The sequence below is a fragment of the Procambarus clarkii genome, chromosome 48 (assembly GCF_040958095.1).
Source record: "Procambarus clarkii isolate CNS0578487 chromosome 48, FALCON_Pclarkii_2.0, whole genome shotgun sequence".
NCBI classification, from domain to species: Eukaryota; Metazoa; Arthropoda; class Malacostraca; order Decapoda; family Cambaridae; genus Procambarus; species Procambarus clarkii.
In genome coordinates, this window is record NC_091197.1 from 6,342,856 (window position 1) to 6,365,899 (window position 23,044).

The 23,044-nt window shown below is 41.5% G+C and overlaps 1 protein-coding gene across 1 annotated transcript in view; it reads left to right on the forward strand.

The window, feature by feature from the left end:
* The window catches only part of LOC123764706 (zinc finger FYVE domain-containing protein 1), a 44,154-nt gene that overhangs the window by 5,800 nt on the left and 15,310 nt on the right, over positions 1-23,044 (forward strand). The window contains 10 exon segments of the mRNA XM_045752738.2: positions 853-963; positions 4,887-4,990; positions 6,786-6,934; positions 9,650-9,788; positions 13,249-13,349; positions 13,629-13,741; positions 18,562-18,773; positions 20,272-20,469; positions 21,170-21,282; positions 22,840-22,993. Coding sequence (XP_045608694.2) covers positions 853-963; positions 4,887-4,990; positions 6,786-6,934; positions 9,650-9,788; positions 13,249-13,349; positions 13,629-13,741; positions 18,562-18,773; positions 20,272-20,469; positions 21,170-21,282; positions 22,840-22,993 — 1,394 coding nt within the window.

A 23,044-nucleotide genomic window follows, 5' to 3' on the forward strand; every position in this document is an offset into this window, starting at 1 on the left:
AAGCATATCAAATAAATATACTGTATATAATGAAGATCTTTGCTGGCCCTGGTAAATGATACAATCATAGTATGATAGGAGACCAGGGGCTGACTTCAGATTATTTTGTGGCATTCTATGACTGCTAGAAGATGCCATTTAACTATTACAGGTTAGAACCACATTGGCAGCATTCACACAGACACAAAATGTAAATAGTTTTATGACGACCACATTGCCTTATATGATGAATGTGTGGTGATGACTGCATTTTGAGAGTTGAAACATCACAGTTATAAGTGCATAGGAAAAATTTACTTAGGGAGTTGAGCTTTATGTTATAATCTTGTATAAACACCTTATAATGTGAATGCAGTTCTTAGAGCTTATAAGCTACAGCAATTAATCTTATAATGCTAATAATTTAATTAAGGCTGTGTCACATGCTAATGAAATATTTTTCCATGCACTTGCCCATGATGGATGTATTGTTTTGATTCCAAATTGTTTTGTATGTAATTCATGTTGAATTCACTAAAATGTACATAATGGATTATAAACAAAAGTGATGGATTATCAAAACACATGACTGCTATTTCCATTACTACCAAAGAAATATGACAGCTATTTGCAGTACACAAAATTTGTACACAATATTTGGAAAGGGCTGTAAAACAATCTGCGAAAAAGGATGAAATTAACGAGTTTGTAAAAGTGTAACATTTTAATACAATACTAGTACAGTAATGCTGAAATAAACTAACATTTGTAATTTTTATATTCGTATTTTGTTCGGCTAATAAATTTGTGTATGTGAAAGTTTTGTCCACTTCAGGTTTATATTTATGTATTGAATAAGTCAATCTTCTTCAGGTTTGTCAGTACCCGTCGCTCCTTCCGCTAGTTCTGCCATCATGAGCTCCTTGGCCTCATGCACAGCAGATGGCCATTATGACCACTCCTTCAATTCACTGTCATCCCTCCGTAAGACCTTAACACACTCTTGTTCCAAACCTATGGGTTTGATCAGTTGTATTCATTATGCAACGTTGGATCACCTTCATCCGATTTTATTATTTATTTAGACATGGTGTAACATGCAGGGATTCCAGGCATAGGCATATAATAAGGTATTCCTTTAGAGGATGGTTTTCCCCACGGTGCACGTTTAGCTTCGGTTGTCAAGATTGTTCCATATTTAATTTTGTATCCTTCATGTAGATTACAACTGACCTTTATATTAGGTTGCTGTTTGTTATAAAATTCTTGGAGGATTCAAGCAAAATGTTGTGCCTCCAGGGGCTGAACTGTGCCTTAATTTGCACCTCCCTCCCCTTCCCTCCTATGTATTACTTTTGTTACCCTGAACAAGTTAATGAATTGTTTTAGTAGTCCTTTAGGATAGCATTACATGAAAATACATTCATTATGAAAAATTTGTTATGTAAGTATGAAATTAATAAATATTGATCATGTAGACATAAATTTATTATATAAAAAATGTTATCACAATCATGAAATTGATCCGTGAAGAGGAAAATTATATATTATACATCCAAAGAAGCTGAAAATTACTAGAGGTATGAAAATAGGCTTAAATAAATTATAATAGAGTACTGTATTGCACTTGATTAGACACCATAAATCTAGCATATTGTGCTACAGAGTCTTGGTTAACTGCACTTGACATGAGAGGATTAGTTATCTTAAATGTAACAAAGTGCTCTAAAGAAACCCAATTAAATCACAATACAATGTACTGTATATAGCTTTACAAATTCACAAAATTGTTGTTTAAAAACCATCAGTTACCCCATAGCACCTTAAGTAACTCTTGGATGGTTTGAAAATATCCTGATGCTGGTACCTAGAATATCTCCTATATAATCCATGTTTAAAGGACACAGCAAATCATACTTTGGGAAACAACTAAATTACTGCTTGTAAATGAGCCTTTTTGCTTGCACAATGTGTACCTTTCTGTGGGGAGCCCCTACGGCTCCTTGGAGCTATCGGGCTAATGTTTGATATATTAGACTGGGGCATTAGTCTATGGAGTTCAGCCTACCAGGTATCACGAGCCAGAACCTGGCCCCCTCAGAGAGGTTTCAGGGAGCAATGGCCCAGGAACCCCCCCCCCCCCCTTCCCCATGTGGTTGGAGTGTTTACCTTATCTGCCATTGACTGGGTTTGGGCACCCAGAAAGGTAGGCATAACAAAACAAACCCCACATGGTAAGGAAAGTACAAAGAAAAACTGAAAAGAGAGGCAGAACTCCCTCCAATCCCAAGGAAACAAGCAAACATCACACTTCACTGCCACGTCCCCTCCCAAAGAGGAGGAGTGGGGCGCTCTCGACCTCCCCGCGCTGACTACCTAGCACTCCAGTTTGTTCACTAACGTGGTCCAGGGTGGACGTCATTCTCTGGCCTTGATTTCCAAGGCGGTGTTTTGCTTTCGTGGCAACCTCTGCAGTGTTGTTGTGTGTGGTGGTCAGGTGTCCTCATCAGTGCTGGGACTGCATGTGCTTGGGGACATCCTTCCCTAGGCACCCTGTGATTACTGTACTGCTCTCGCATGTTAGGGTTCCCTTCCCTGGTGCGTTCGGGAAACCATTTCCGTGGGGGTTTTTGTTGCTCGGCATTTACCCCGCCCTTGGGGCCAGCTGGGATTTTGTGACCCTTGTTTGGCCTTGGGTGGGGAGTGGTATTGTGCTGGTTGGGGCATCAAGGTGTTGTGCAGCCTCCCTACCTACGCGGCAGCCGGTTCCTGTTTCCTCTGGGGATGTTGTACTTTTGTGGGTTTTTTCTTTTGTATTTTGTTTTATTGCCTGGTGGGGATCTACCTGTTGTGGCTATAGTTCCACTTATAATTTTTGAGTGGGCCTCTGCTAGGCCCCCATGATTGTACACGTTGCAGGGATTTCAGTGTTTTGATATCCCCCTTGTTAACTTTGGGTCTTGCCTTTGTTAGCAATACCTTACCCGGGCTTCCAATAGCAGTCGGCCTCGGGCCTTGGAAAACCCTGTCGGGTCTTAGTGGACCTATGGATGCGTCTTCCAAGTTCCAGCTCACTTCATGCGGGTTCGAAGGTTGCTGTATGTCCTTGTGTCAGGGTGACAGTCACCTATTTTTGCCTCTGTCATGCTGCCTGTTGGGTCAATGATGCCTTTCACCTGGAGTTTGCAAACCGTGTTCTCTGCTGGTTCTCCAGTACTATTCTGATGACATTGCTATTAGGGTACGGGCAGCATAAACATTACATGCTAGGTTTAGGTTGCTGCAATGCGCAAGGTCCACCTGAGCCATCCTGGTTCTTGGACAGGGTACTCTATCTTTCCTCTCCTCGGTTTGTGGTGGCCCCTTCAGTTCAAAATTGTTTTTCTAAGGCTCTGTTTCTGTTGGCATTGGCCTTTGGCGAGTCGGGTCAGTTAGCTTCATGCTCTCCTCCGACACAGGGGGTTTCTGCTCTTTTGGTCCCTGGTGGTAGGTTTGTTCGGTAGCAGCCTTCTTCTTTTCTGGCAAATAATGAGACGGCTGCTTTTCGGAGGGGTCCCTTGGGTCATTGATGCTTGGTTAGTCAGGCTGGGGGTGCATCATATGTTGTGTCCTGTTACGGCTTTTCAGCATTATCTGTGCGCTTCGGCTTTGGTGGCTGGGAATGCGCTTTGGATTAATCTGGTTTCCCTTGTTCCCTGTTCCATTGCTTGGGTCTCCCAGGTTGTCCGCAAGGTTATTAAGTCTAGCCAGCCTGTGGTCTATCCTTGTGTCTAAGATGTTAGGAAGTTTGCTGTGTTGGCTGCCATATTTGGCAATATGACCTGGGTTGATATTCGGGCGCGGGGATTTTGGAAGTCGAACAGGGTCCTAGCCACCCGTTATTTGGTTAACTTTCCTACTCCTGGGTGTGTCTGTGTTGTTTTGGATCGCAGGTTGCAGCCAGTTGTCTCGACTTCACGTTGAGGAGTATGTGGTGGCTACCTCCCGGGTAAGTCCCCCTTTTCTTATTTTTGTTATCTTTGGGTATGTAGCTCCAGGGAGCCGTTGGGGCTCCCCACAGAAAACCAGCATTGAATGTAATGAAACGCTATTTTCTGGGTGAGTCTCGGAGGCTTCCTGGCAACCCCCCTCTCTCCAGTCGGCAGTTTTTCACGTTGTTTGATGCTTAGCTTCCGAACTGGAGTGGTGGGTAGCCGGCTCTGGGAGATCTGGGGCTCCCCCCTTCCCCACTCGGGGAGGAGAGGACTGCGCAGACAAACGGCGCGGCGGTGGAGTGTGATGTTTGTTTGTTTCCTTGGGATTGGAGGAAATTCTCTCTTTTTGGTATTTAGTTGTAATTTTCTTACCATGTGGGGTTTGTTTTGTTATGCCTACCTTTCTGGGTGCCTAACCATGGTTGATAAGGAAAACCCCCAACCATGGGGGATTTTCCAGGGCCATTGCTCCCTGGAACCTCTCTCGGGGGGGAGGGGGGGGGCCAAGTTCTGGCTCATGGTCCCCGGTAGGCTGAACTAATGCCCCAGTCTAATATATCACACATTAAGCCCGATAGCTCCAGGGAGCCTCCGGGGTCTCGCCGAAAAATGGCGTTTCATTACATTGAACGCTGGTTTTTTGCCTCCTTTTCGATTATGATTGCTTCAATCCCCCTAAAATCCTGCCCCACACACTGCCTTGTTGTCCATATCTGGTTGGTGCTGTTGCACTAGGAATAGTCAGATATACAGGAGGGGAGCAAGCCACACATGCTCTCTCTACTGTATGTATTTCATCATGTTGTTAAATCTGAAAATATTAATTGAAAGCCATTGTGCCTCAGGATGATGGGCAATGGCCAAGTTTCAATTATTAATGTATATAGTATATAATGATAGATTTAATTACCGGTATATGCATCTTGCCCTCAGAGAGCATCACTCCTGACCTTCTGAACAATGAACTACGAAGTGTGGATTTGGGACCTCTTGAAAAGGAATGCTTTAAACTTATAAATGAAAAAGAAGAGCTTCAGGTAAGTTTGTTCAATAATTTTTTCAGGTTGGTTTTCTTTGGCATCTGTATTAAGAAGTATGAGAATTTTTAATAAGAATAGAGGAAACTGCAGAAGGTCTATTGACCCCATACAAAATAGCTCCTATTTATATGCACCCAAACTCACATATATAAAGTATGCCTAACATATGCTTGAAATCATCAATTGGAAAAAGTTTAGTGCATGTGACCTTGAATGAGTGAGGGAGCTGCCAGCTGACTGTGTGTGTAGCGACGACTCTTAGTGCCTGAACTAACTATATCAGCTTAGTTGTACAGTTGTGGGTGAACAAAACATATACGTACAGTACTTATATATAACGTCTGTATATAGTGTAATAACATTACAAACGGTATTGTTGGGGGAGAAAGTTTAGTGCGTGTGACCTTGAATGAGTGAGGGAGCTGCCAGCTGACTGTGTGTGTAGCGACGACTCTTAGTGCCTGAACTAACTATATCAGCTTAGTTGTACAGTTGTGGTAAACAAAACATGTAGATACTTATACGTATATAACGTCTGTATATTGTGAATAAAATATAAAACAGGATGGTGGGAGAAGAAAGTGGGCGAGTGAGGCGTTGAGGGAGTGGTAACGAGTGGCTGGTCGGTTGTGTGGCGGTCACTCCTCGTTGCTTTTTGACTCTCATTACCAACTTAGTGGTTCGTTATGGTGAACAAAACATGCAGATACTTATATATAACATGTGTATAGAGTGTAATAACAGCAAAACTATTTGTTTATTGTTTTATGAACATAATTGAATCACTAATTACTCTTGTACAAGAATGTAACAACTAATATGCACATCATACTTTTGAGTATAGTGATTATTCACCACTTTTATTATAGAAATATATCGCAATACACACTATTGAATAATATTACTGCAAAAAACTAAGAAAAAATCAATCAGAGACATTGAAATAATTAAGTGATAATATCTTTGTGGCAACTCCCACCTGTCAGTGCGGGTGATGCTGACTGGCTCTGACGACCGCTCTGTCAATGCCCACTGTTTGCCAGACTTCCTCGGTCTATTGCTCCCAAAATATGTCGCCTACAATTTTTTTATTATTTTTTCTGTGCTCAGGGAACACAAATTAACATTTTTAAAAGACGAAATAATTTTTTAGAATTTTTGTTCTTGCGCACAGGGGTGTAAATCTCCTCAGGATCCCTTAGCAGCTTAAGGGTTAATACTAGATTTCCGATATCATTGAATAATTCTTAAATATTCCCATTTAACCATACTCTAATGGTAAGCCATAAAAAAAGTAATTTAAATTTACAAAAATTTATATCTATTCTACTGGTTATCCATAATGCATATCTGTAGGCACTGTTTTGATGGGCAGAGACATATCACTGACCTCTGGTCTGCCAATAGTCAGCAAACTACTGCCTTCATGAACAGATGCCTACATCTCTTTTTTTTTTTTATATAATGTGTCTCTCTAGAAACTATCATAATAATAATATAATAATAATAATAATAATAATAATAATAATAATAATAATAATAATATATTTGCAAGAAGGTACAATAGGTTGGTAAAATTATGCAAGATTGGTATTTTTACATTCATGCAAAGCCACTAACACGCATTTCGTTTCGGCCATCGACTCTACACAAATTACTACATACCCGAGATCGGGTTTGTAATGGCTTGCTCTGGAATATAAGGCTTGTCCAACTTTTGAACTCTCAGTCATCTCATTTATTGATGTTCTTCACACATTAATTTATCTAATTTGGTACTTTCATTTTGTAGGTGAAAAATGCTAGCGAGTTACTGAAAAAAATGGGTTGTGCCCGGGAGAAGGACCTTCAGGTGAAAGTGGTTTCCATATTTGGTAACACTGGTGAAGGCAAGTCATATACCCTCAATCAGATATTCTTCAAAGGTGCTGAAGTTTTCAAGTAAGTACACAGTCTATTTTTGTCAAATTGATTACATTTAACTTGTTACATTTAACATTTAAGACTACTCAATAGCTCGGTCAATAGAGCTTCGGCCTCTCACATGTGGAGTCCACGGTTTGAGTCTCCTAGAGCCCAGGTGAATGGAATGTTTATTTCCACGGAAGTGTGGATGACAATGAAGCATGTCGGTGTTGCACTTTGTGTCGTATACAAGTCCATGTTATCTTTGGGTTGAATTGGCTGCCTTGAAAGTCTAACCAAATAATGAAACTGTGCAGTTAACCTGGGCAATTTGCCTAGTACAAGAAACTCTGTACTTGAGCCCCAATCAAGCAACATCATAAGCAGTGAGGTGAGAAGAGGACTATAGCATTATTGAAATCCTCACCTGACACTGGTTATATGCATGTGGATGAAAATGCAGCATCCAATAGAAAGAATTCAGGCAGTATGAATGATGAGTGCTGGGATTAAAAAAAAAAAATCTAGAAAACTACAAATATCAAAATATAGCTTGGAACTGGGAGGGGTGAATTCCAGCACTACTAAGAATCTTGCATGATAGATCCTGACATACCAAGTCAACCCCCTCCCCATTCACCATGGATGATGAATGGCTTATGCAGCATGTGGCTAAACAAAAGGTAAAACAAGGCACTTAACAGCTGAAAGTGAAATCAAAAATACCTTGTACACGTGCAAATGAGAAACAAAAAACTGACCCTTAGTGTGTGAGAATGGAAGCAAGGCACCAAGGCCACAGAGCTTGAACAAATTCCTTAGGTGCAACTAAGGCAGTGGTACAGCTCTAAAGGGCCCAAACCCCACACAAACCAATTCCAGGTATCTTCAGAGAAGTTATCTTGGGTTCTCTGGTTTTATGCAGTTGCCCCAGGGGTAGGAAATCCTGAAACATAGTTGCAGTTAAACAACTTGGGCAACAGTCTCAAGGAAACCAGAGAAACTTAATGAACTCTGTAGTGGCAGATTTTGTTAAGTAGATGGGTAGCTCTCAGTACTAAAAGTGAAGATAGTTGGCTCCTCTGACCTTGTGGTGACACAAGGTATGTAACCTTTGATCTATTAACAGTTGTTAGCAGAGTGATAATTGACTGTACTGTATTAGTTCTAGGTAATTTGTCTGTATAACAAATGTGAATCGCTATTTTTTTCTTTGTATTATAGCATTGGTACTTACTGTGTCAGCTTTAGTTAGACTTCCTACTGACCCGCTTCACATGATGTGTAACAGGACCACTTGCAAAGATCATGTCATTATGGGATAAGTCATGAGCACTTGGTAGGTGGTATTAGTTGTGGGTAGACTAAATAGGAGCTGGCTATGGTACCATCCTATGGCCCTGAGCTTAGATTCTCTCCTCTTAATTTTTACATATCTTGATGAAGATTAATAATCACGTGGCCAGTGGTGGTACAGTTTTGGTGAACTGCTTCGGCAAACTCACTAAAAATTGATCCAATGAGAATTTCACTTAATCTTTGTTATAGAACAGTCTTCCACATTTTATTTGTTGGAGAAGGAGGTGTCAGAAAGTATACAAGTGCCATCACCAAACTATCTGCCAACATCAATTCCCAGCCATGATAAATTTTCTATAATGATGTAGCTTTTTTTTCTGTGCTTTGATATGTCTTGTTATTAGTTCAGTCAGACTATTCTTGCTATTAGACATTTTCCTATTTGCAAATAATTAAATATTAAAAGGAAAAAATACATAGTGTTTTAAATAAACTTTGCCACCCTGGAAAACATTTCATGGTCTGGACATGTCCAGTGTCAGCAGCACTGGGCTCGCCCACAGCAAATAAGTTGCCTAAACTAATGGTATTGTTTCATTTATACTAAGGTATAAATTCAGTAAAACATTTATAAACAAACAAATTTGCATTGTATTTAAAGTATATTTATTCCATTCTAAGCTCGCTTATCTGGACTATAATGAATATAACTCCCTCACCGGATAAGCCAGACTTCTGGATAAGCAGAATTCTTTTGGGGAAAGTTAAAAAATTACCATATTCACAATTTTTTGTGCCCAAGCAACTTAATTTGAACTTCGACAAACACTATAAATCAAACATATAATTTAAAAGTGAAATCAAAGCTTACCTTGTTGTTGTTTGTCTTCTTGTTTGATACTGTAGATCTTGAAATGCATAATCCTTGAACATTTATGTAACCTAATATCTGGTTATCTGGATTTCTGTCTGGATATGGCGAAGGTTTGCCATAAAATTATCTGGACTTGATTTAAACTTTATGCCTGTCTGTGGTATCCGGTGTCAAACCTCCGGTTATCCGGATTACTATCCAGATATTGTGAATTGTTATGCTATTATCAGGTTATATTATTATTAGCCAAATATCCGGTTTAACGGAATCCAGATAAGCGAGCTCATGTAGTATGTATCATAATTTGAATTCCAGTTGGACGATCTGATAGGAAAATGAGTTCCTTATTAGGATGCATTCATTATGGAGAGGTATGGATTTTGAAGGCTGCACTATACTCTGGCATGCTTTCTCTCTCTCCCTTCCTCCCTCCCTGCTAACTCTGCCATGTGCACATACAGGAACATGGCTTCAGCCTCTTATCTCTAAATATACCTTAAATTATGTGAACAATTTCTTATTGAAGGAATTTTCATGTGTAAGATTCAAAATGATCAAATTTGAATATATTTTTGCAGGACCAGTTCAAATCAAACCTCGTGCACTCTGGGGGTGTGGGGAGCTTACAATGCTACTAACAAAGCGCTAGTCTTGGACACAGAAGGCATGCTTGGCATTAGCAACAGTTCTAAACAACGGAAACGCCTCTTACTCAAGGTCTAGTATTTTTTTTAATAATATTTGTAAATTAATCAATTGTAACCTTAAGTGTTATTGGCTTGGGTTTCTGTGTACAGGACAGTACTGTACAATATAATGATTTAGTTCTCACTTCATTAAGTTTACATATTTCCTCAAAGCACAATGTGAATACAGTATTTAGTTTAATTTTTATCAGGAGCCCTTCAAAATGGATTATATCCTCTTTTGAGTGATATGAATAACTATTTTTTATATTAATTTTCCTCAGAGTGCATGTTTTGATGAAATATTGAATTCAATTTCCTAGGTTGATGACCCAGTTTATTTTCTGGTGCCCTTGCAGTATTTATTCTCTTTTCTTCCATGAACTTTATCTTCATTATCATTCCTACACATGTCATGACCCTGATCATCCTTTGTTTTGCACTATATATTTTACGGGGGTTACTGTGCATAAAAGATCACTTACATTGGTCAATACTATTCATCCTTAAGCCTCTGTATCATAAAATATATTTTTCTGGTTGCTTAATGTACCAAACAATTAAGATTTCTATTGGTTTTATCAGTTTATTTTTGCTTGTCTCACATCTTTCACTGGCTTGAGTAGATTGTAAAACACAGTACAGTTCTCTCCAAGACCTGCTTGGTTATATGACTTGCCTCCAAGCCATTACCTGCTTCTGCAAAACTTTTTTCTGGTCTTGTTTGCCCTTTTGTCCAGTCTGTACCTACTTTCCTCCTCTCTTTTTGTATGTTACAGTACTTATTTAGCTATCTTCCCGTCCTCTTCCACTGTCTGTAACCTGTTGCATTCAGCTCTTTCTCACATGAAAACAGTGGTTGCTGTGGAGAATAAGGATGACTATGAAAAAAGGACAGGAAAATTTTAGGTATGAAATTCTCTGTGAAAATAACTACGCTCGGTAATTTGACTCGGCTAGGACCCACCCTCATTCAAGTTAGTCAAATTTCTTACCAGCAAGGTTAAAAAATTTAACAAATTCATAATTTTCCGAGGAGAGCCCCTAAGGCTCCCTAGAGCTTATCAGTCTGATGTATTTTATATTAGACCGGGACATTAGCTATGGAGTTCAGACCTACCAGGGACCATGAGCTGGAATCTGGCCCCTTCAGAGAGGTTTCAGGGAGCAATGGTCCTGGAAATCCCCCCCTCCCCTGTGGTTGGGGTTTTTCCTTATCTGCCATCGACTGGGGTTAGGCACCCAGAAAGGTAGGCATAACAAAACAAACCCCACATGGTAAGAAACTAACATCAAAACCAAACAGAGAGGTAGAACTCCCTTCAATTCCAAGGAAACAAGCAAACGTAACACACTACTGCCGCGCCGCTCATCTCTGCAGCCTTCCCCTCCCCGAGAGGGGGAGGGGGGCCCTGGACCTCACTGCGCCGGCTGCATAGCACTCCAGTTCACAAGCTAATTTCAACCAGGAGAGACGCTTCTCTGGCCTCAGTTTCCTAGGCGGTGTTTGCCTCCGTGGCGCTCAATGCTGTGTTTTTGTGCTGTGTGGTGGCCAGGTGTTCCTCATCAGTACCGGGGCTGCATGCACTTAGGGGCTTCCTTCCCTAAGTGCCCTGTGAGTACTGCCCTTGGGTGTCAGGGTTATCTTCCCTGGGGCATCCAGGACCCATTCCCATAGGGTTCTTGCTGCTTGGCATTTGCCTCACCTTTGGGGCCAGCTGGGGCTTGGGGCCCTTGTTTGGCCTTTGGTAGGGACTGGTATCGTGCTGGTTGGGGCGTCAAGGTGTTGCACGACCTGCTACCTACGCGGCGACCGGTTCCTGTTGCCTCTGGGGACGGTGTACTTTTGCAGGGTTTTCCTTTTCTTTTTATTTTCATTTGCTTGGTGGGGGTCTGCCTAGTGTGGCTATCATTCCACTGGTATTGTTTGGTGGCCCTCTGCTAGGTCCCTTGTGATTGTACATGTCGCAGGGGTTTTCAGTGTTAGCATCTACCCCTTGTTAGCCTTTGTGTGTTAACCGGTTAGCGACACCTTGCCCAGGCTTCCCGTAGTCGTCATCCTACAGGCCCTGGAAATCCCTGTCGGGGCTCGGTGGACCAGTGGATGTGTCTTCTGGGTTCCAACCCTGTCTTGTGCGGGTTCGTTGGTTGCTGTGCCTTTGTCTCAGGGTGACTGTCGCCTATTTTACCTCCAGTCATGCTGCCTGTTGGGTCACTGACACCTTGACCTGGAGTTGCGAGATGTTTTCTCTGTTCTCCAGTACTCTTCTGATGTCCTTACTGTTAAGAGTACAGGCGGCATCCGCGGTTTAGATTACTGCAATGTGCTAGGTTGGTTTCCCACCCGGAAGCCCCGCGGCTGCCCCGTTTTGGTTAGTTGTTAGGCCCCTTTTCCCTCCCTGTTTCCGGCTCCTGACCGTCTGCGGGTTTCAGGGGGCGGGGCGGGGTTTAGTTGGTGCCAAGACTCGAGGGGGTGGGGGGGGGTGGCTTCGGGGGCTGCCCCATTCGGGTTGGGGATGGAGGTTTTCGAGCCCGTTCCTCCTGCTGAGGCTTCTGGGTCTTACCAGCAACCCTTTCTTTGCTGCCTTTCCCCTGAACTCTTCCTTTTCTTTAAGGGCAGAGGGCGTGGAGGACGGCTTTGCCCTGGGGCCTCTGTTGTGGGTTCCCAGGGCTGTGGGGAATGCCTGCTAGCGGTTCTGGGGCTGTTTGCCCCTGCCTGGGCTTTCTGCTTCTGGGTGGGGTTCGTCGTCCCTCTCGTCTGCTTATTTCCCACATTTGCTGGCGTTTTTTTGAATCTCTTGCATCAGTCGCGGCTCCTTTGTTTTGGTGGCCATTTTCGCAGTGAGGTCTGGGGTTTCCCCCTCTCCCTCTCAGGGCGGGGAGGGCTGCGCGGGCAATTGGCGCGGCAGGAAAGGGTGATGTTTGTTTGCTTGTTTCCTTGGGATTGTAGGGAGTTTCTACCTCTCTGTTCGGTTTTTTGTTTTAGTTTTTTACCATGTGGGGTTTGTTTTGTTATACCTACCTTTCTGGGTGCCTGACCCCAGTCAATGGCAGATAAGGAAAACCTGCAACCATATGGGGTTTTCCAGGGCCATTACTCCCTGAAACCTCTCTGAAGGGGCCAGGTTCTGGCGCAGGTCCCTGGTAGGTCTGAACTCCATAACTAATGTCCCAGTCTAACATAACATACATTAGCCCGATAAGCTCCAGGGAGCCTCTGGGGCTCACCCAGAAAATGACTTTAAATTACATTCACTGCTGGTTTTTTTGAAAGCTGTTGCTGGTTTCTTGATTTTGTATTTACTTAAAATAAATTGTATTGGTTGATTTGATATCACTGCTTTCATACTGTATTTCTTATGGAAGAGACAATGACAATATTGTTTCACTACCATAGCCATGTTATTTGGCTTCTATTATCAGCTGCTCTATTAATTGTACTAGAGATGTTAAAAAGGGCATACATGAATACTGCATTTTAATATTCACAGGTTCTTGCTGTGTCTGATGTCATCATTTACCGGACACGCTCGGAAAGGCTCAACACTGATATGTACAAGTTTTTGGCAGAAGCCTCAAGAGCGTACACAAAGTAAGTTGATAAACAAGTTATGATAGTCCTTCATAAACTAGTTACAAAGGGCCCCTTCCGTACACCAAATAAAATTGAGTTCTGCTTATTGGAATCCAGAAGAATAAGTTTCTGCAGTTATAATATGAAAAGAAGTGCATATGGAAAGATGTTCTCCCATTTAACTGGTAAATAATAAAGCTGGACTTTATTTTCTTGTTCCCAAGAGAGTGAAGTTCTGTTGTCACTTTCCATATATATTTAATTTTCATTTTTGTCTAATATAACCTTATATTGCAGGTACTTTCGTGCTGATTTGGAAGCAGTAGCCCGTAAAGCCGAGTGTGACTGTGTCTTTGGTCCTCCTGTGTTTATATTTCATGACACAAGACACACCAGTGTTCTCATAGAAGGTATTTTCATTCCTGCATTTAGTAACAGTATTAGTGTATTTGAATGTGGTAGAAGAAACTTGTATATGCAGTTACAGATTTTAATTTAAGTTTGATTTGATTGCTCATTTTAGAAAGTGGAGAATTAGCAACATATTAGGTGACTTTAAGTGAATATAATGTTGCTTACCTTTATTTTCTGTGGGGAGTCCCTTTGGCTCCCTGGAGCTATCAGGCTTATGTGTGATATGTTAGACTGGGGCATTAGTCTATAGAGTTTGACCTATTGGGACCACGAGCCAGAACATGGCCCCATGCTGTGGTTGAGGGTTTTCCTAATCTGCCATCGACCAGGGTTAGGCACCCAGAAAGGTAGGCATAACAAAACAAATCCCACATGGTAAGAAAAGTACAAAGAAAAACAGAACAGAGAGGCAGAATGCCCTCCAATTCCAAGGAGACAAGCAAATGTCACACTACTGCTGCGCCGCTTGTCCGTGCAGCCCTTCCCTTCCTGAGAGGTGCAAGCCCTGGACCTTCCTGTGCCGGCTACCCAGTACTCCAGTTTCTTCAGTAATGCTGTCCGGGGTGGATGTCTTCTCTATCCTCGATTTCCAAGGGGGTGTTTGCTTTCGTGGCGACCTCTGCAGTGTTGTTGTTGTGTGGTGGCCAGGTGTCCTCATCAGTGCTGGGGCTGCATGCGCTTTGGAACATCCTTCCCTAGGCGCCCTGTGATTACTGCCCTTGCGTGTTAGGGTTCCCTTCCCTGGTGCATTTGGAAAAACCATTTCCGTAGGGCTTTTTGCTGCTTGACATTTTCCCTGCCCTTAGAGCCAGCTGGGGTTTCGTGGCTCTTGTTTGGCCTTGGGTAGGGAGTGGTATCGTGCCGGTTGGGGCATCAAGGCGTTATGCAGCCTGCCTTCCTATGTGGTGGCCTGTTTCTGTTTCCTCTAGGGACATTGTACTTTTGCAGGGTTTTTCTTATGTTTTTGTTTTTCTTGTCTGGTGGGGGGTCTGCCTGGTGTGGCTATGGTTCCACTTCTAATAATTTTGTGCCAAACTCAACCCAGAGGTCTTCGCTCTGGGTTGGGTTTGGCTGGACAGTCTGTTCTGGTTCCTTCGGGTATGCCCCTTCTGCTTCTCTTGCGATCGCTGGGTTTGTACTCTGGGGGCCCTGGCATTGGTTGCTGCGTCACTGGCTTTCCTCTGTGGTTTTCAGGGTTCAGTGCCTTGGCACCTCCCTGAGCCCTCATTCGATGTGTTGACAGACACGTCGTCTTTCGGCTGGGGCTTTGTGACCAGTGCTTACCAGGCCGACCAGGGGCAATGGGGTCCGTCCTGCCGTCAGACTCACAGCACGGTGCAGAAGTTCACAGCGGTTTGGCTGTTGCTTTGGATGGTTCGGGTCATTCAAGGTTCGACTGTCCGGCTCCATTCGGACTGTTCTCTGGTGGTTTGTTGCCTGAACCATGGGGGGGTTCTCTTTGGGGCTGGTCGCTTCGAGTGGCTTATCTACTGGCTTCGCGGGGTTTGGCTCTTCGTGCGGTTCATGTTCAGGGAATGTCCAGTGTCTTGGTGGACAGCCTGTCTCGGTTCATTCCCCTGTCCACAGAATGGACTGTTGATGCTGACTCTTTCCTTTGGCTCTGCCAGACATATGGATCTGTTCGCACCGGTGTGGTCTCGGCGTCTCCCAATCTATGTGGCGCCCTTCCCCAACTTCCTCAACTTTGCTTTCTTCCCCAACAGTACAGGGGTTACCTGTACCTCTTTCCCCTGGTTCAACTGTTGCTTTGGGTTCTGGCTCAGTTGGAGTCCTACCAAAAGAAAGCAGTCCTTGTGGCCCCTCAGTGGCTGGCCCAGCCTTGGTTTCAGGCTCTGCTTGCTCGGTGTGTGAACCTAGAACATTTTCCATGGCTCTGCCTCTTCCAGCGGGTTGGACCGGTCTGGTACACAGCTACTTCTGTCTTCTTCTCCGCTCTTCGTGTCTGGTCTTTTTGACACGGGTTTATCTTCAATTTGGCTTTTTCAGGACTGTCATTTGATGCATAATGCTGTCGCCTCGTATCGTGCAGCACTGGCGGAGCCACTCCAGCTTGCATTCAGGGTGGATGTCTCTTCGGCCCCGTTCTGTAAGATTTCTCATGATTTGTTTTACCTCCAGCCTGCTCATGTGCCACCTGAGCCATCCTGGTCCTTGGACAAGGTGTTATGCTATGTTTCCTGTCATCGGATTAAGGTGGCCTCTTCGTTTCAAAATGTTTTTCCAAGGCTCTGTTTCTGTTGGCATTGGCCTCTGGGGGTTGGGTCGGTGAGCTTCATTCTCTCCTCCGGCGCAGGGGTTTCAGGTCTTTTCGTCTTGGTGGTTTGTTTGTTAGGTTGTAGCCTTCTCCTTTTCTGGTGAAGAACAAGACGGCTGCTTTTCGGCGGAGGGGTCCTCGGGGTCATCGATGCTTGGTTGGTCAGGTTGGGGGTGCATCATGTACAGTACTGAGTTCGATTGTGGCTTTTCTCCATTATCTGCGCACTTCGGCTTTGGTGGATGGGGATGTGCTTTAGGTTGATCCGGTTTCCCTCATTCCATGTTCCAGGGCTCGGGTCTCCCGGGTTGTCCGCAGGGTTATTAAGTAGCCATCCTGCGGTCTATCCTCGTGCCCCATGATGTTAGGAATTTTATTGTATTGGCTGTCATGTTTGGCAACATGTCCTGGGTTGATATATGGGCGCAGGGATTTTGGAGGTTGAACAAGGTCCTGGCTGCCCATTATTTGGTTAATGTTCCTGCTCCTTGGAGTTCCTGTGTTGCTTCGGGTCGCAGGTTGCAGCCAGTTGTCTTGACTTCGCGTTAAGGAGTATGTGACAGCAGCTTCCTGGGTAAGTCCCTCTTTTCCTTCTCTTTGGTGATGTAGCTCCAGGGAGCCTTAGGGGATCCCCAAAGAAAACCAGGGTTGAATGTAATGAAACTCCATTTTCTGGGTGAGACCTGGAGAATACCAAGCAACCCTCCCTCCCTCTGGTCGACAGTCTTTCGTGTTGTTTGATGCTTAGCTTCCGAACTGGAGTACTAGGTAGCCGGTGCAGGAAGTTCCGGGGCTCCCTCATCCCCCTCTCGGGGAAGAGAGGGCTGTGCGGGCGAGTGATGTGGCAGTGGAGTGTGACATTTGGTTATATGCTTGTTTTCATGGGATTGGAGGGAGTTCTGCCTCTCTGTTCAGTTTTTCTTTGTATTTTTCTTACCATGTGGGGTTTGTTTTGTTATGCCTTCCTTTCTGGGTGCCTAACCCCAGTCGATGGCAGATAATGCAAGTCCCAATCATAGGGGAGTTTTCCAGGGCCATTGCTCCCTGCAACATCTCTGAGGGGGCAGGTTCTGGCTCGTGGTCCCCAGTAGGTCGAACTCCAAAGACCAATGTTCTGGTCTAATATATCACACATTAGCCCAGTAGCTCCAGGGAGGCTCTGGGGCTCACCCAGAAAATGGCATTTCATTTTTCATTACATTCAACACTAGTTTTTTCTTTTATATTCAGTATATTGTTGATGGTATAAAAGGGACAGTTACAAATTAACTTCATGATTAACTGTCAAGATCATGATACATTTATCACACCAGACCTGTGCTTTAATGGCCTACACGCTAAGACATAGTCTGCCAAATCAATCACATCACCATATCATTTCTTCATTATTTCCTGGAGCATTTTTTATTGAGAAAGCATAACACATGGTAAATATGTGCTATTTGTTGTATATCCGTATTTTTATATACATACAGTATTTGTTTTTCAGCCATAAAATTACCAAGTGGTAAGATGGACTGGCAGTCATCTGGCCTTTAGATTGAAATCTTTCTAGCGGGACAGTGTTAGTTTTTAATTAAATTAAACTAGTTTCAGAGTAACCTTATATCTCTAAAATTGAACGTGTCTGTCAGACATGTCTTTAAACCAGCATTGTTTTAATGTTTTGGTTTTCAATATTGGTGACAGGAAGCGGGTTAGGCTTATTAAGGTCCTGCTAAATCAATTACTGATTTTTTCCAGGATGCAACCCGCAAAAGTTCCCTACCAAGCATTCTAAGGATAGCCAACACTACTTGTCTGGAAGCTTGACATTGAATGTGAGCCCAGCAGAGATATGCAACTTTAGCTGACCACACGAGTGAGTGAAGTTGTCAGCTGGTAGGGACTGTAGTTGACCTGAGCTGCCATCTTGTGGTGGTCATGGCTGAGGTGTTTGCCATGCCAACAATGATTGCCAGATTTTACTCTGGGCTATTGATTTCCTTCAAGGAGTTGCATATGTTAATGTGCTTGTAATACTTTCTGGTGGGCTTTTTTCTTGGTTTTGGCTTGATTTCTGATCTGCAGAAGCTACTATGCTTCTTAGAAAACCAGATTCTGATGCTGGCTGTTGGTAGGCTCGAGTTCGTCTTGGAGGCCTGGTGTGAGTCCCTGAGGGTTGGCAGTCCCAGTGCTATAGTTTTGAGGAGCTTGAGGAGAGCCCCTCCCAGAAACCTGTAATTCAACTATATAAACAAAAATAAATAGAATACAATATGTTGGTTTCTGATGGTTTTATGTTCATGAATCTTGTCTTTGTGATTAGTGGATTCTTTCCTTAAGAAGCTACTAGAAGACTTTGATGAGAAAGGTGGTTTTTATATTTTGTCTGCCATATTTTTAAGGCTTGCTTTAATAAAGCTAGCACTTCAAATGCTTAGAGGGGTGGCTGTAAATATTTTGCTGTTCTTCATTTATGGGAAATATATAATTTTGAGTAAGGGGTTGATATAATTTATAAAATTCAAAAGTTTATTGAATGGTATTTACTTGTTTCAGAGGCGGGCCAAAAACCAGAAGAGCAGTTGAAAGAAAATTTCACCAGACAAAACCTCAAAATTGATGGGTTTAACAGCTTACATTATATTGGTGAATGCAACAATGGAAGTGAAACTGACTTCACGCGAATTAGAAACGCTGTGATTGAAGAACTACAGAACAATGGTATCCGATCACCACGCCGACCTAAAATTGTCCTTGATATGCTAGAAGTAAGTATTAACATATGACAGAACTAACAAGCATTTCCACTGTTATGCAGATTGAGGGGTGTAGTAAAATGTTGTTGTACGGTTCACACAGGAATAGAGAGAGAGAAAATCAGAATTTGAGTGACTAAAAAGCTCCTGTGTAAATCATTCTGATGCCTTCCAAGACAAACTCATAAGTCCATAATGGATATCATCATGATAGCAACAACTAGGTGGCACTCTGTACCGAAATTACAAGGATCATTTCAAACGATCTTCCAAAGTCATACTGTGACCTCAGTCTTTGTGGTGTAGTGGTAAGACACTCTCCTGGCAGTTCCACGAGCGCTTTGTCATCGGTTTGTATCCTGGCCGGGGAGGATTTACTGGGCGCAAATCCTTAACTATAGCCTCTGTTTAACTCAACAGTAAAATGGGCACTTGGTTGTAAAAACGATTCTTCGCGGCGGGGATCGTATTCCAGGGACCTGCCCAAAACGCGACGCGTACTAGTGACTGTAGAAGAATGTAACAACTCTTGTATATATCTCAAAAAAAAAAAAAAAAAAAAAAAAAAAAAAAAAAAGATATGGAAGAGAAACTGGGCCCCATCCTAGAGTTATTAAGAGCTCACTCATGAATTCTCAAAACCTTTCTAATCTCTACTTGGCATGAGGACACAGCCAACAAGACTATCCAGCTGTGACAGGATCAGCCCATCCTCTGAATAGACAGTACGTTTTTATACTAAATGTAATAAGTACAATCCTGAGTACAATAAGCATGGTACATAAATACACTTAATCACCAATATCGCACCCAAATATTGTGAATATTAGAGTTTACCTGAAAAGCTGTATAGAAAACCACGACCTAACCTAACCTTGGGAGTGTAGGAGGACAAGCATGTAAATAGCATTTATTGCTTCTTAATTACAATTAGTACTTAACCTATAGCTATATTGATATTACAATTTTATAAAACTAATAAAACAAAACTGAAGTCTTTCATTAAATTATAAAGTAACTCAGGATATTTTCAAATTTTGTATAAAATCTCTATTGTTTAATAAAGCTGAAAAAGAAATTCTTTGTATTTTAAAACTTGTGTATATTAAACACGAAAACATCAACCTAAAAATTTTGAGTGTATTAACAGAAAATGAGAAGAATATATGGGGAGGTAAATGTAACAGCAAAATTAAGTGTATTTATGTACTATGCAGACAGTCAGGAATGTACTTATTACATTTAGTATTAAAATGTACTGTCTATTCGGAGGAAGGGTTTGACAGGATAGGGAAAGATCATCTCGACTTAAGGAAACATTGCAATTTTTCTAGTCATTTTTTTTAATTTACCTGTTAATTTCATTGGGTGCAAGGTCTTGAGACGCAATCTTGTCTTTATGACAGTTTCTGCCTTCTATTTAGACTTCATTCAATATGCCGTACATAATACTTTCATATTTTGTACATCGTAATGTTTGAAATAGTATTGAAATTATTTCCACTTTCAGACTATAAATAGAAAATTTAGTGGGCAGATCCAGAGTAGCGAACCTGCATTTCCAGATGAATACTTTACCTGCACAAGTGTTTGTGCAGCTTGTCAGGCCCGCTGCTGTCTCTTCATGAATCATGCAACACATGACGACGGCTCTAAGGACCATGAAGCTGAACGCCAGTGTAAATATCACCATCAGTTTGAGAACAAGGTAATTACTGCAAGACTTTGTTAGTAGTACGTAAGTTGTATTTCACACGTACAGTATGTATTGGGAATTGGTGAAAAATGTCGTAAGTTATAGACCAAGGGTGATCTCTCAAATGAGCAAGACTTCTGGAGCTTGAGGAGGATCTTATTAGGTTAAAATGTGATGTACCTGAATAAAAAAGACAAAATAAGAAAGTGGACAGAAAAACCAAAGTTGTATTTTATGTGAGCAAATAAATTCCTACAATATTTTTAGTATATTTAAAGTATGCTGTGATGTTTTGTACTTCATAACATTGTGTAAATATCATACATAAATTCAAATATGTATTTATTTAAATAAATATAATACTGTGTGTATTTGACTTGGTGGAGAAAGTCAGTCTAACATGGGAATCATTTTTCTGGAATTACTACATCAGCCTTTCCTAGTTGTGTATGTGTGAATTGAGCTCCAGCTTTTTTGGCCCCATTTCTTAAGCTTGAATTGACTTGTGATGACTTCCTAACCATCCTAACCACATGGGTACAGTTGAATCTGTTGTATGTATTACGTCTCTGTTACTGTAAGTTTTTTTTGTGTGTGAATAGAGTAAGGGCAATACATTGCATTAGCCAGATACAGTAATTATCTGTTGTAAAATTTCTGACAAAAAAAGGAAAATTCACTTCAAACTATACTTTTCTTCAAATTTTTTCAGGTGTTCCTGTGCCGGAAATGTGACAGTGAAGGAGAGAGACGAATTGTAGTCCCCAAGACTTCATCGGCTAAAGACAATACATGGCTTGGCCTTGCTAAATATGCATGGGCAGGGTAAATATGGAAATTCTGTTAATTAACAGATTTATTAAATATTTTATAGCTAAATAGTCATATGATGATGTCAATAAAACTCTTTATACACGTGGAGGTCAGAGGACAGTGAGCATGATACGTAGTAAGTCATCACAAAAAAAAAATACAACACATTTCGTGAGTATATCACTAAAAAAATATTAGTCTCATCATCTTTTTCATTACTGTGAAAGTTTGCACATCAACAGCACTGCTTGGCTGCAATTGCCAGTGTCAGGATTGGAATTGCTATAATACTGACATAATGCTTATTACTTATTCTCGTATTCTAATTTCTCCATTAATTCTTGTTGAACAGTGTTGTCACAGCTTTATTTTCTGAGCAATTGCATGCAGTGGCTCTCAAAGGTATAACTCCTAGTGTTGTTGAAAGGATGAATGTACAGTTTGGCAGGATGAAATTTTAGGCACCGGTGCTTCAGGGAACTTTTCAAATGTATCTGTGCAAGGAAATCATTGAAAAACTGCAGATGTGATATGCTTGTAACTGCCTAAAGAACTTTTACAGTGCTGAGCGTAAATTTTGTTAAAATGCTTCTCTACACTTAATTTGATTTAAAATTGGAGGCAATATCAAATTAATACTATGATAATAACATAACACGCCTTCATAATGATCCATAGATTCCATGTTTAAGAAATAGTTTTATAAGGAAAGAATTAGGTCTCTGGAATGCTGAAATTGGAAGATAGAAGCAAAAGAGAGGCTTTGATAACCATATGCAATATTGTAATGGATTTAAGATGAAGATTTTGTTATTGTAAATCAGCAGAACTGGAGGTCATTGTTTTAACAACAGAAGGATAGGTATAGATAATCTAGCAGGAAGTGCTTTTTGTAAGTTGGTGATGGCTGGAATAATCTCATGGAAGAGAGTGCATAGTTTACTAAATTAAACAAGGAAGAAAGAACACCAAGCCAAATTACACAGTTAATGGCTCTCTGCCATTAACTGTGTAATTTGGCTAATCTGTTAATTAAATTTTAAATATTTACATTAGATAAAATCAAAGAAATATCTTTGCTGTTCTTGGCAGTATAGTACAGCATACTTATATTTGACTCACTTTTCAACACTTGTCAAATTTTATATTGGTTTTCTTTATTGAACAATGTTAATTGCCCTAAAAAAAAGGTATTGGAGAGTTCTGCAGATCATTCACAAACATGTCTGCAGGTTTATGTCGAATGTTGGAACTGTACATACAAGAGTAGTTTGTGACTTGCATCTCTCTCAAGATGCATATTTCAGATCACACTTTTAGCATTGATTTCAAACAAAATATCTTAATTTAGTACAGTATTTTTATAAAAGGAAGCGTCTGTTGGAGTTAACTGTTCATTTTTATAAAAAAAAATCACTATGCAGTTGAATGAACTCTAAATGATTATTTAATTATCAATACAGACTAAGCATGTAATACATTTTTCTTCTGTTCGTGCTTATAATCCCTAAACATAGTAACTAATTACTAAGTAATCAATGCTTCATGCTAGGTCTCTTAAACTCTTAGATATGTGTTGGAGTGTGAGAAGTGTGGGATAATCTACCGAAGCCGTCAGTACTGGTATGGAAACGAGTCTCCTGACAGATGTGTGGTGAAAGAAGAGTATCAGCATGTGTGGTCTGGCACTATCATTGGAGGGGCAGCACATGCTGGAAGACAGGTATATACTGTAATGGTACTGGCATTTTAAGAAGTGTTGTAGTTTGGTGTT